General features: G+C 33.8%; 2 protein-coding genes across 2 annotated transcripts; one reads left to right on the forward strand and one right to left on the reverse strand.

Moving 5' to 3' along the window:
- Window positions 1-349: 349 nt before the first annotated feature.
- LOC110651575 (protein FAR-RED IMPAIRED RESPONSE 1) lies at window positions 350-6,535 on the forward strand. Its single transcript, XM_021806944.2, has 4 exons — window positions 350-539; window positions 1,598-2,058; window positions 6,173-6,351; window positions 6,447-6,535. Coding segments are annotated over exons 1-4 (654 nt in total). The 5' UTR covers window positions 350-538; the 3' UTR covers window positions 6,460-6,535.
- A 2,127-nt stretch (window positions 6,536-8,662) lies between these two features.
- LOC110651577 (protein SIEVE ELEMENT OCCLUSION B) lies at window positions 8,663-12,062 on the reverse strand. The gene is made up of 8 exons (XM_058129139.1): window positions 11,713-12,062; window positions 11,554-11,610; window positions 10,923-11,365; window positions 10,729-10,835; window positions 10,486-10,610; window positions 10,341-10,386; window positions 9,610-10,031; window positions 8,663-9,409 (listed from the first exon to the last, which is right to left on the reverse strand). The coding sequence occupies exons 1-8, from the start codon at window positions 11,932-11,934 to the stop codon at window positions 8,774-8,776; spliced, it is 2,058 nt and encodes a 685-aa protein (XP_057985122.1). The 5' UTR covers window positions 11,935-12,062; the 3' UTR covers window positions 8,663-8,773.
- Window positions 12,063-13,451: the final 1,389 nt, after the last annotated feature.

Genomic DNA, 13,451 nt, shown 5'->3' on the forward strand with positions numbered 1-13,451 from the left:
CTTTATAATTTATTTGACATTATTATTTAAGCTATTGTTGAAAAAAATTATCTTAAAAATTTAAAGATATTAAAAATTAATTTTAAAAATTTAAAACTATTAAATAATTTTTTGAAATTATCTTTTGCTAATAATATTTTAAAAGCATATTTAAAGTATAATATCAAATATATTTTAAATAAAATGAATATTTTATTGATAGAACAATTTAAGAAATATAATTATTTTAAATTTAAAATAAAGTAATTAATATAAGATTTTCTAATAAATCTTATTTTCTTATTTTTTTTCAATTTAATTAACATGGTTTCACATATTTTATTTTCCTAGGCGCTCCAGTTGGCACGTTTTTACTGGTCTAAACGATAGACCATTTTCCCCTCGCGGAGGAGAGGATCCGTCCGATCTTTCTGTGACCGCACCCGTTTGTCTTCCACCTCGTCTGAGCTCTCTCTCCGAGACTACCAAAGCTAAAAATCGTTCGTAAGGTCTCCAATTCAGAAGGCTTCGTCGTCTCTCTCTCTCTCTCTTTGTTCCAAGTAAGCATCTTTAACTTCTTTTACTATTCCGCACATTTTCTCCCTGTTTCTATAATTTTCTTTGTGCTGGTATCGTTATTGATTTTGTACATTTAGTTTCAGTTCAAGATGAATCTCAGCTTCAATATTTCCAAAATCGTTTTCGGTTTACTAGCTTGCTATGTGTTTCTTGAGCTTTGATTAATTGGTTTATGCCTACCTTAACTCTCAGATTAATATAAAATCTAGTAATTAAGCCGCTTTTGTTGAATTTTCGTGTGGGAAATGAAAATTGATTGTCAACTTCTCTGTTTTGTTGCCGAGAAACTCTGGAAGTGCCGAAAAAAGGGAAATGATTTTGTTATTTAAAGCATATTGTTTTGGAACTGACTGTGTTGATTTGGGTCTTATTGAGTGAAGCGAAATGGAAAGATATTAACTGTCATTTCAAGGCTCACTTCCATTGTTAGCTTATGTCCTGTATACCTTATGTTAAAAATGCGCTTTATCATATTCCTATAAGTAATGATTTTAAGTTTCTGTCTCCACAATGCAAACTATTGAACTCAAAATAACACATATGAGTACAAATTTTGACATTTCTTTTATTAAATTACGCTGGCTATATTGTTTAATGGTGGACATTTGAGGTCGAGTATTTTTTTTTTCTACACAAATTGTGATGGTGTGCACTAAAAACAGGTAATAGGGCTGAGCATGTGCAAGTTATCCTTAAATTAAACCAACTGCTTCTATAAGTTGATTAAGTACTAAAACCACACTTTAATAGAAATTTGTAGTAAATAGATTGCAGAGACCCTTGCCATTGTACCAGCAAATACCAGCATATTGCTGTTAAAATGGCAAAAGATGCAGACTATTTTGGCCTTATTAAGCAAAATCAGAATCCATTCAAGGACGGTTTATGAAACTGTTTAAACTAGAAGGATGGTACTGTTTAAACTAGAATGGTGGTTCGTATAATTTAGAATACCACAGGATTGCTTGTTTTGCCTATAGTCTATAGTGTGTATTATTACATTCGCACTAATTAAAGTGTGCTCTATCTTTTCTGGCAGTGGATGAACACCCTTCTATGAGTGAGGATGGGGATATGAATCACATTGTAGAGAGTTCTGATGGTAAAGAGGTAACCACAAGTGAAGGAAGTTCTGATATGGAACCATATGTAGGTATGGAGTTTGAATCTGAAGAGGCTGCCAAGGTGTTTTATGATGCATATGCTACACGCTTGGGATTCATCATGAGAGTTGATGCATTTCGACGATCAATGCGTGATGGGAAGGTTGTTTGGCGTCGGCTTGTGTGTAATAAAGAAGGATTTCGCAAGTTAAGGCCTAGAAGAAGTGAAAATAGGAAGCCTCGAGCAATAACACGAGAAGGATGTAAGGCCATGATAGTGGTAAAGAAAGAGAAAACAGGAAAATGGGTTGTAACAAGATTTGTAAAGGAGCATAATCATCCACTGGTAGCCATACCTTCTAATGGTCGTCGAAGTGTGCTTTTATCTCAAACCCCTGTGAGTGCCTTTAGAGAATGAAAAAGAATATTCTTTCATTGTGCTAGCTTCAGATTCAGATATTTATTTATCAAGTTTGCATTTGTTGGTCGCATAATTTTTCATTAATAACATCTAATTACATAATGCAAGATGATCAGCAGGTTCTAATTTTTGTCTGATTGTTGTTATCGAATGCTGAGGTATTCTCATTGTCTTAATGAAACCTGATGTACAACTTTGGTTTATTATTTTTCTTTCTGGATGGGTTAATTTGCTTGAAGTTTCTTTGATATATGGAACTGGGTAGAATGTATCAACTATCAAGTAGTTTGCATGTCTATGTGTTGGAGCTCTCTCTTTCTTTTTTCATATAATTTTTGTGGTCTGTTGTAAAGGTTCACACATTTGTCCTCTGGAAAAGCGTCATGCTAGTCACGACATGTTGCTTACCTTTTAGATGATTACATTTGTTCTGATCTTTATTCTGAAAGTTTTTATTAATTTATTTATTTTTTAAATTAAACTGCTTCAACACTAGCATATTATTTTTCTGTAGGTCTATGCAGCTGCTAAACAATCGACAGTTTTTTTCAACCATATGGATAATATAGTTGATGCATGGGGTATAAGATTTTTATTCAAATTTTAGATGAATAGTCTTTCCATGGTGATTAGGTTTTATTCAGATGAGTCTTCTTTCCTGCAATGATTACCTGCTTGCCTTATTCTTCTGGGCAATCTTGAAAGCGTTGGGTTTTTTTTTTTTTTTTTTTTTTTTTTTTTTTTTTTTTTTAAATTGAACTGCTTCAACACTGGCATATTATTTTTCTGTAAGTTTATGCAGCTGCTAAACAGTCAACTTTTTTTTTCAACCACATGGAGGATATAGTTGATGTGTGGAGTATAAGTTTTTTAGTCAAATTTTAGATGAATATTCTTTCCATGGTGATTAGGTTTTATTCAGATGAGTCTTCTTTCCTGCAATGATTGCCTGCTTGCCTTATTCTTCTGGGCAATGCATTCCATTAACCATATATGAAGATTAGTTGTGTTTCCTTGATACTCCCAGAAATTAGAGTTACCAAATTGGTTTATAAGCACAATTGCATGCTTTGGAATGCAAAATTGAGTAAGCAGCAGAAGGATCAGAATATAAGCTGGCTGAATGACAGCCAGTCTTGCCTATAAGAGTGCTTGCCCAATAGCCAGTTTCTTTTTTTATTCGGGCATTATATGGTAGCTACACTTAAAGTTGTGTAAGACAAACTGCATTTTAGGAAAGGTTTCCTCAGATTTGTACACCACTTAGTGAGGCAAATACGATTTTTGTTTTTCCATCAAACTACTCCTAATTATACTAAGTAATCTCTTCTGATCCCCATAGAAACATTCTAATTTTTCACAGTAGGAATTTTCTATAATAGGTCTCGCAAGACTATAAATTTCTAATCACTGTTAATTGAGCATGGATGAATTAATGATAGGTGCAGTGTAGAGGTCATGGTAAATGCAGCAAACTGGAGTGCTGGACAGTAGCTACCATTCTGTGACTATGCAGAGCCCCTGTTGTGTGTGACACCTAATCCAATAGTCGCCTTCCTATACATACAACAAATGGGCTAACTTTCATATTGCCCAGCATTGCAAATCTTGTCTTTGATCTTAATGCTCTCTGCCGCATCCTTTTTAGTATAGTTGTGCCATTCTTTTCTTCCTTGTGCAAATTTGCCCATGAATTTTTATATCATTAGGTAAGAGCCTAAAATTAAACTCATTTTGGGCTTTATGTATGCAAATACTGATCTGGGAGTTAGTGGGTATAAGACATTATTATTACTTCAGGTAAATGAGGTTGTTAATGATAAAATTTGGATCAAGGGAAGGTGACGTGAAGGTATTTTTGTGATTCAGAATGAATGAATAGAATATATTGTGTTATTAGGGGAAGGTGGTTGAGTCTGATGCGTTTCTGGTGCTGTGGGTATACTGACATTTGGAGGACATTTTGATGTACAACCCAGAAGAATAGAGGATCAAAAGAAACAAATTCTCAAGAATAATGAGAAATTCTAGATCAAAGAAACAAATTCTCTAGAGAAACAATTTCTCAAAACTTTATTTATATCAATTGTATAATGTCATAAGTCATAACATGTAACACCCTAGGCAAATCCCACATCGGCAAAACACGGGAGAGATGCTGGGTTTATAAGTTGGTGGTTCGTAACTCCTAGTGACGCGTTTTAAAACCGTGAGGGCTTCGGCCCAACGCGGACAATATTACTAGTGGGCCGGGCCATTACATTTGAGGTATCACTAGTGATATTGTCTGTTCTGGGCCGAAGCCCTCACGGTTTTAAAACGCGTCACTAGGGGTTACGAACCACCAACTTATAAACCCAGCATTTCTCCCGTGTTTTGTCAATTTGGGATTTGTCTAGGGTGTTACAATCAAATATAATGGCCCGGCCTACTAGTGATATTGTCCACTCTGGGCCGAAGCCCTCACGGTTTTAAAACGCGTCACTAGGGGTTACGAACCACCAACTTATAAACCCAGCATTTCTCCCGTGTTTTGTCTATGTGGGATTTGCCTAGGGTGTTACAATCCACCTCCCTTATGGGACTCAGCGTCCTCGCTGAGGTTTGCCCCACCATCGCCCAAGGTTGCATGCGGAGCGGCTCTGATACCTCAAATGTAATATTGTCTGCTCTGGGCCGAAGCTCTCACGGTTTTAAAACGCGTCACTAGGAGTTACGAACCACCAACTTATAAACCTAGCATATCTCCCGTGTTTTGCCGATGTGGGATTTGCCTAGGGTGTTACATAACAAAACTAAATTTAGCAGAAAACTTAGGCCCATATGTATAGAGTATTTGCAATTCTACTAGCTTTAGGACTAGGAATCCTAAATCCAATTCTAGTTAGTAATTACAAATCACTACTAAGTATGAAATAATAATAATAATAATAATAATAATTCCTAAACAATAAAATCTAAACATCCTAATTTTACAATCAACATAATTCCTAAATTCTATCGTCCTATACTGCGTTACCTTTACTGTGCATTGTTTCTTTGATTTTAAGCCCTTTTGTTCATTTTTTTCTTTTTCTTTGTTCTGATTTGTATTGCATAATTGCACTATAACTCTCTTTGTTGAAATATTTTATAGATTCTAGACTTGCCTATGTTTTGTTCACATAAGATTGTGGTATTCTTAATGTGTTTTGACCATTTGTGCTGCTGGAATGAACCAATTTTCTTCTTGCAAATGGTCAGCATCAGAAATCTCATGCATAGATTTCACAACCCATTTAGATGAAACTCTTCTGAGCAGTTTACAGATATCATCAGAGGAATGAAACTTTAGACTACACCTACGTGCATCTTAAATACAGTTTTATGGAAAAGGAAAAAGTGGGCCCCGGGGCGGGGGGGCGCGGGGCGGGGAGGTGGAGGTGGGGGGAGGGGGGAGGAGAGAGAAGTCTTGGAGAAACTAGAGTGAGTAGTTCTGGGAATTTCATTTGCTTTTTTTGTATATGTTACAAAAGCTCACAGACCTCCACTTCTTGCTTTAAGCAATAAATGGAAATATAGGAATTATATGTTTGATTATAGTAGCTACAATTGGTAGAACCTGAAATTCGCATTTGCTTCATCTGTGACTTGGAGGTCATGTGTTTGAGCCACGAAAATAGCCTTTTTGCAGAGCAGAGGTAAGGCTGCGTGCATTTAGCCCTCTCCAGAGCCCACAAGTGTGGGATGCTTTGTGCACTTGGTCACCCTTTTTTTCTTCTCATAGCAACAAAATATGAAAGATACTGAGTTTTTGGAATCTGAAATGGAGGCTTCTGGATGCTTAACATGATCATGTTCAATATCTGATTGTTCTACCTTCTAGATGGAGAATAATAACACCTTTATTTAGTTGTAAATATATTTTGCTCTCCTCCACCATTTGACTTTGAGGATGATGATCTGATTAATTTATTTTGATCTCCTCGGTTTTATTCAATTTACCATAATTTTTTTTTTCTTTTTGAAGTGGAAAAAGTTATAGTGCATTTTCAGCATTTTTGTTAATGTAATATACTTACCATTTGTATATTTCTTCTGTATTTTGTAGGATGAGAAAGATGTAAAGATTCGGGAATTGACTGCTGAGTTACAACGAGAGCGCAAGCGGTCTGCAGCTTATCAAGAACAGCTTTACATGGTTTTGAGAGAAATGGAGGAGCATTCCAATCACCTATCAAGAAACATTGAGGACATAGTGCAAAGTGTCAGAGAAATCGAATCAAAGAGGTAGGCAGTAGCTTCATATAGCTGTTAGCTCCATTAGCTATTTTGCTCCTGTGTACAATTTCTTTGAGATGCTAATGTTTGTTTCCTGATTCTAGTCTGAACTTGTAGGTTGGGCAGAATTACCCTGTACAAAAATTTTCATGGAACTTTGATTTCTAATCGCATGATAAAATTGGTGTGGCTCTTTCTGTTCTTTCTTTTTTTCAAACCTATCTTCAATCCACCACCATGAACATGCCATGTGTTTTCCCTAATAGTTATGCATCGTCTCTCCCACTGTTAAAATACATGAATGCCAAGACCTTACGAGTTTCAAATGCTTGAGTACACAAATACTTTTTGAACACCTTGTAGCTCAAGCCACAACACTTTCGTTGGTTACAATTGGCCAACCCATCACTGAAAGCACAATGGAAAGCCAGCGATCCAAAGTTGTGTAGAGTCCAAAAATTATATGAAGCTTTAAAATTGCTAACTTCATTCCTTAATATTACAATTATTTTCCTATGCCCTACCAACAGAAAAAAATACAGAGTATGGCATAAATGAGTCAAGCTATGCTGAGTTTTGAATAGTTCGGGAAATGCGACTCACACTTTTCCTCTAAGCTCGTCTCAATTGATTATTTCGAAAGTTGTTGCCATTTGAACTATATACTACCGTTGCATATTTTCTTCATATATATATATATATATATATATACATCTCAAAATCAATTACATCTATTAATTTATTTTAATTTTTAAAATTTTTTATTTTTAAATTTAATTTTATCAATTCGATTCGATTCAAAATCGAACCAACCGCTTGTAAACCCCTCAACGGGTCATACTGTCCTTAACTTATTTTCAGGATAGCTTCTCCTGGCCCTGCCCACAGGTGTTTAAGGCTGAGACTGGGACCTCCTTCTTGGGAAGCGGGGCAGAACGAGATTTTCGTAGAGGTTTTTTTTTTTTTAATTTATTATTATATAATATAAATTTATTTATTAAAAAATAAAATATAAATTAAAAATATAAATTTTAAACATAAATTTAATAATATATTTATAATTTTTAAAATTATAATATTTAAATAAAATACATATAAATAAATTGTTTTTAATAAAAAATAATAATATATTATCATTCATGGTGGATTATGAGAATTTGGGTTGAAGGGAAAGTTTTTCATTTCTACGTATACAATATTAGAGTAAAAAAAAAAAATAATTAGATTCTTGATAAATTTTTCATTTCTATTCAATATACTGAGGAAAAAAAGATACGGGGGAGTTTTTTCATCTTCCTCCTCCAATCTCAGAAATAGGTGTGGTGGATAATGTTTCGAAAATATTAAAACCTATTCTTGAATCCTTTTAACACACAACTTCTGTTAATTTTTTTTTTAATCCTCAATTATTTAAAGATAGAGATATTATTTGATCAGAAAGAAAAGGATTCTTAGCTTCCTTATCTACAAATTTGAAATGTGATAAATGGGAGTAAGGCATGGAAAAGGACACGTATGTGAGAAATCTAAACATATAAATAATTCATCAATGTGGACCATGAAAATGATATCTTATAATGGTCTCCAATACACTTTATACATATGTCCCCATAAGGAGCGACCCATTAATTGTCTGTCTCTGAGAGAGAAAGAGACAGAGGGAGAGGGTTCTGTGAAGTGGTGAGAAAACAACCATTGCTTGGAAATATATGGTTGAAATTTCTTTCTTCAAGATATTGCTGCTGCTGTTGCCTGCAATATTCTTGACCACAGGAAGCATGGCGATGTCGTCACCTTCAATGCTAAATACATCTGGAGCCTCCCATGATGTGAGAGATCTTTTCTCCCTTTTCCAACACGTGAAATTTTGAAACATGACCACAACCACAACCATACCATCACCTCGCAAAATTTTATGGGTGACCATATCTCTCTCGATAGAGAATAATATGCGGATGAAATGAGCAACTGAATTTCAGTAAGAAATTTTTTTCATGGAAATATTTTTTATTATTTAATTATATTATTAAATTAATAATATATATTTATATTACATGTAAATAAATTTTTCTTTAAAAAAATATATATTTAATTTATATATATATATATATATATATATATTTATATTTTAATAAAATTATCAAAATTTATAAAATAATTTTCTTTTACAAAGAAAGTCATTTTTCTAAAGAGTACTTAATTTTACCTTTGGCTATAATTTTTTTTTATTAACTCATTTTTTAAATATTTTAAATGCTAAAAAATATAGATAATTTTTTCCACAAGACAAATGGAGTTAACTAAAACAAAGAGACGCATATATAAAGAGACGCTTAAAAGAGTCTTCAAGTTTTATTATAACAGTTCCTTGAAAGCACACCAAGGTTTATCACACAACATACACGAGCACATACTTGGCTTGTATAGGTCACTATTCGCAGCAACGGTACATCGGGTATTTGCCCATTTTACGATCACAAATTGGGCATATCATCATCTCATCTGGGACCTTTGCAAAAGTTGCGGGAAGGACAATGTGATAACAATGGTGTTTTTGGACCTTAAGATGTTCGATCTGTTGGTTGAGTGCTATCACAAAAGAATCAACGTTCGTGCCAGCTTTCCACCAGTTACTTATCTTTAACAACACATCCATAATGACTTCTCCTGTGGCTTTGGCCACTTTATGAGATGATCCAAATTGACCAAACACAGCCCATCCCTTGTAGCTGTCATTGAAGCTTAGCAAAGACATGACATCTTTCATGGTATCGTTTTCTTTAGCATTCTTGCCATCTCGTATCCCCCAAGAAAAGATGCTTTCCAATCGGGTCCAAAAGTGCCAATTGTGTGTTTCATCAGCTTTCCAGTATCCACCAACCTTCTTTGCCGTGATGAAATCGAAAATGGCATTGTTGTAATGATCTATGGCATTGCTCTTGCTCACATAAACCAAATCTATACTTGTCTTAGTGAAATCCTTAACCCGATTTATCATAGTGGTGAAGTCCTCGATCCACTTGATGTCTTCTCCTCCGTAAAGGCATATGATTGAACCTGGTTTCGACTGATAAATATACAAAAATTATTTAGTCTACTAAAAATAATTAAAAACTAAATTAATTTTAAGTAATACAATCAATGAGCTTAGACCCAGTTCTTCTAAAAAAAAGTTTTGATTCAAAATTAAGGAACTATGAGTTCAAACTTCAATGAAAGTATAATAAAGAATAAAATTAATTAATGTAATTAGGAATGTAAAATTACCGAATCAACTGTATAAATTCCTCGGAGAAGCAGATCCAGGGTCAAGTGCAGATTCTGATCCCATGGTGATTTCTTTCCATTATCAGTGAATAGGCCTGGCAAATTTCCTGATATCCACAGAGAGTCAAGAGTACAAGGGGTAGGGGATTTTGCGCTTCCTTTTTGATCCAGTGGCACCAGACTTGTCTCATTTGTGAACTTCCATACCTCCCTGATGTATCTAATGAACCCTGGTCTGAGGATTTTAGGATTTCGCACAGTGTACCAAGGCATCAGGGATTGCAATGACGAAAACTTGTGTTCATTGAACTCGTCCACAATTGGAAGCCACACTATTTGATATCGATTGTGCTCCTTCGTTTGCAGTTCTAGGTACAATTTAGCAAGAGCCTTCATCTCCACATCCCAGACGTCAAGACTAGATATGAGCAGCAACTATGTTGAAGAAGAAGAAGAAGAAGAAGAAGAAGAGGAGAAGGAGGAGTTTTTTAATCTTTTTTTTTTCAATTTTCACTGTATTAAAACTCTCAACCTTTTATTTTCAGCATTTTAATATTAATTTTATTATTCTATATATTTATTATTTCAATTATTTATAATTATAAATATATAAATAATTTAATTAATTAATTTCATTATTTTTTTTATTTTAATATTTAAATTTGTTATAACTAAAATTTTCAAATATATATATATATATATATATATATATATATATATTATTTATAAATATATGAGCAGCAACACGTTGGTGCCCTTTAGTGAACTAATATCGACCTGTAATTGTTTCCGAAAGAATCTTAATAGTATAACTTGTAACATTTAACATGAGAGATTCTGGGAAGTGTAAGAATTGAAATTGGGTAAATTGCGAACCTCTTTCTTGGTGTTATTGCCTACCACAAGGGGTGGCTTCCCTCTCTCGACGTCAAACAAATCGCTGAGGATGGCCGTATGGTCTTGGTATGAGTTGAAACGATTGATGAGCGAGTTGTAAGTTTCTGCAATATCCCAACAGTGGTCTTTATTCAGTAATTCCAAAAAGGATTTACCCCCAGTTGAAATTCAAGGCGGCGTTGTTAAGGTCAAGTTAGAATGGCCAATAAAGTGCTTAATTACCAATTTCATGCTTGCAATGCGAAAATTGCTCTTGCAGGACTTTCTGCATGCTGCTGACTTTAGAAGCCAGCTTTGTTAGTTGCGAAGCCATTTTTGCCATGGTGTGCCTGAATTTACAGCAAATGAGTTTCTGTTTTATTTACATTGAAATATTAAAAAAAAAAAAAGGATTAAGAAGGCATTCCAAGACTTACTGATTTCTCAACCCAACAAGGGCAGCAATATAAGAGCCGCAGGTCACAACACTATAAATTGTCCAATAGGTAGCTCTGGCGATTTCAGTAATGGCAGATGGTTGCTTTTCAGCTTCAAAATACTTAGGATCTAGATCACTGAACTGGAGAACAATTTTGATTACAGTCATTATGGCGTGGCTAAGCTCATTAATTGCTCCAGAGAGATTTTGGGATGCACTGCCAATTTCCTTGATGAATTGCAGCTGCTTAAGGAAAGCCATATTCTTGGCAACTGGATCTGGAGTGTCAAGCTGAGTAAGCAGATAAAATTCACCATAATTCACTGCAAAAGCAGCTGCCATAATAACCAGCTTTTCATCCCAAAGATAGTTTTGAAGTTCTTTTTCGAGAATCGTCATAGTTGTTTCTTGCGCATCTCTATCTGTGCAATTGCACGCTAACTGCAGATTAAAAGCATGTTTAAAGATTCGTCAGTGAATTTGGAACCACGTTAGTTTGTTACATTATGTAATTGTTATTTTATTATTATATTAAATTTTTTTTGTGTTAATCAAATATATAATATAATAAAGATTTCCGTTATATCAAATGTTTCCTTAATATAATTATATATCATCATCAAGAGAACCTTGCAGCAGATTTTGTTTATGAGGTAAGCTGGTACTTCAAGCGCTACTGATTTTTCCTGCAAAAGAATAATTATTTTCATGTCAATATTTCATTATTTTTAACTATTCCCTACTCAAATATAACTTACTAACAGGAGAAAAGAGAAATTTGAACATACATTTGGAACATCATCATCACTTTTGCGATTGTCATGAAGCAAGATTTTGCCAATGATGCTGAATAAATCGCCAAGGTTATCAACTTGGCGACCATGAGGTTTGTGGGTCTTTTGAACCTTCTTAATTATTGCAGCATCATCTGACTCCAGTAGTTTCGTAGCAGAGAAGAGACCTTGAGTCACTTGCTGTGTCGGCGTGGAAATGTTGGATATCCAAGACATGTTTGCAAGAGTAGGAGGGTTTAGTATATAGAAAACTTACAGAGAGTCGCAGAGAGAAGACCAAGTCTGGGACTTTGTGGGTCTACAAATTAGCTAGCTTCTTGCCAAATGACTTCGCCCCACACCCCTTCATATAGGCATCAATAAAAATGTGCCCCATAAGAGGGCAACTATCATATGTACAACAATTTTTTTAGGAAAAAGTACATTTTAGTACCTTGGGTTTATGCATTTTACTAATAAGGGTTTGAATTTTTTTTGTTCCCTCTCAAAAACTTGTGTTATAATATTGTCAGCACTTAAACACAAATTTACTAAACGACGTCATGTTATGCTAATATAACAAATCTCTCTATAGTTTTAATCTAGTGTGGCAAGTAAACCTCACGTTTTTTGATGTACATAATATGTCATTCATCTAGTATAAGTTAGAAAGAATTGAAGATAATAGAATATGCTAATATTTAGAAAACGAGTAAACAAATTGATATATACAGTCAAATAAATGGGACTCACTTATCATTCCAGCTTAGAAGCAATGGAAGACATATCATATCAGTATACATTGACGTCATTAAGCAATTTTATCTTTAAGCGTTAATAATGTAATAATACAAACACTTAAATACAAAAGAAAATTTTAGAGTATAAACCATGCAAATTATAGGATATTAAAGTGTATTTTTTTTCTTTTTTTTTAATGTATAATTAGATGTGATAAACGGTCAATCAATTATAAATTAATTTGGATTTTTTTATTGGATTATTTAAATTAGAAATCAATTTGAATTATTTATTGAATTGTTATATATAAAATTTTGTGTTGCTATTTAATCCCATGTATAATAACCCATTTACTTCACATGCGCATTGCTGTACAATTATTACAGAAACCTGCGAATTGAGACTTTGGACTTTTCCTTTTTCCTTTCTGGACCACATTCATTATTTGTGGAGCCCCGAAATTGAGACACTGTATTTTCCTTTCCCTTTTGTGGACCATATTTTCCTAATGAAGAAAAATCTTTAGTTCTTGGGTTTTGTTTACACGATACAACACTTAGAATGTGTTTGGTATGAAAATAAAAAATCGAGGGTTAAATATTATTTTTATAAATTTTAATTTTTAAAGAAAAAAATTATTTATTTAATTTTTTAAAATTAATATTTAATCTTTAAATAATAGATAAATATTAATTAGAATTACAGAGATGAGAATGTTAAGGTGGATGAGTGGCCATATTAGACTAGATAAAGTTCGTAATGAGAGTATTAGAGAAAATGTAGGAGTGGTGTCAATTGAAGATAAGTTGAGAGAAGGGAGATTGAGGTGGTTTGGGTTAGAGGATAGAGAAAAAAAAAATTGACTTGGAGGAGAGTATTATAACATGACCTAGAAGCATTATATATTTCTGAGGATTTTACCCAAAATCGTTTAGAGTGGAGAAAGCGAATCCATATAGCCGACCCCAAATTTTTGGGATAAAAGTTGAGTTGAGTTGAGTTGAGTTAAGTTA

This window comes from Hevea brasiliensis, chromosome 10 (assembly GCF_030052815.1).
Source record: "Hevea brasiliensis isolate MT/VB/25A 57/8 chromosome 10, ASM3005281v1, whole genome shotgun sequence".
In the NCBI taxonomy this organism is placed as follows: domain Eukaryota; kingdom Viridiplantae; phylum Streptophyta; class Magnoliopsida; order Malpighiales; family Euphorbiaceae; genus Hevea; species Hevea brasiliensis.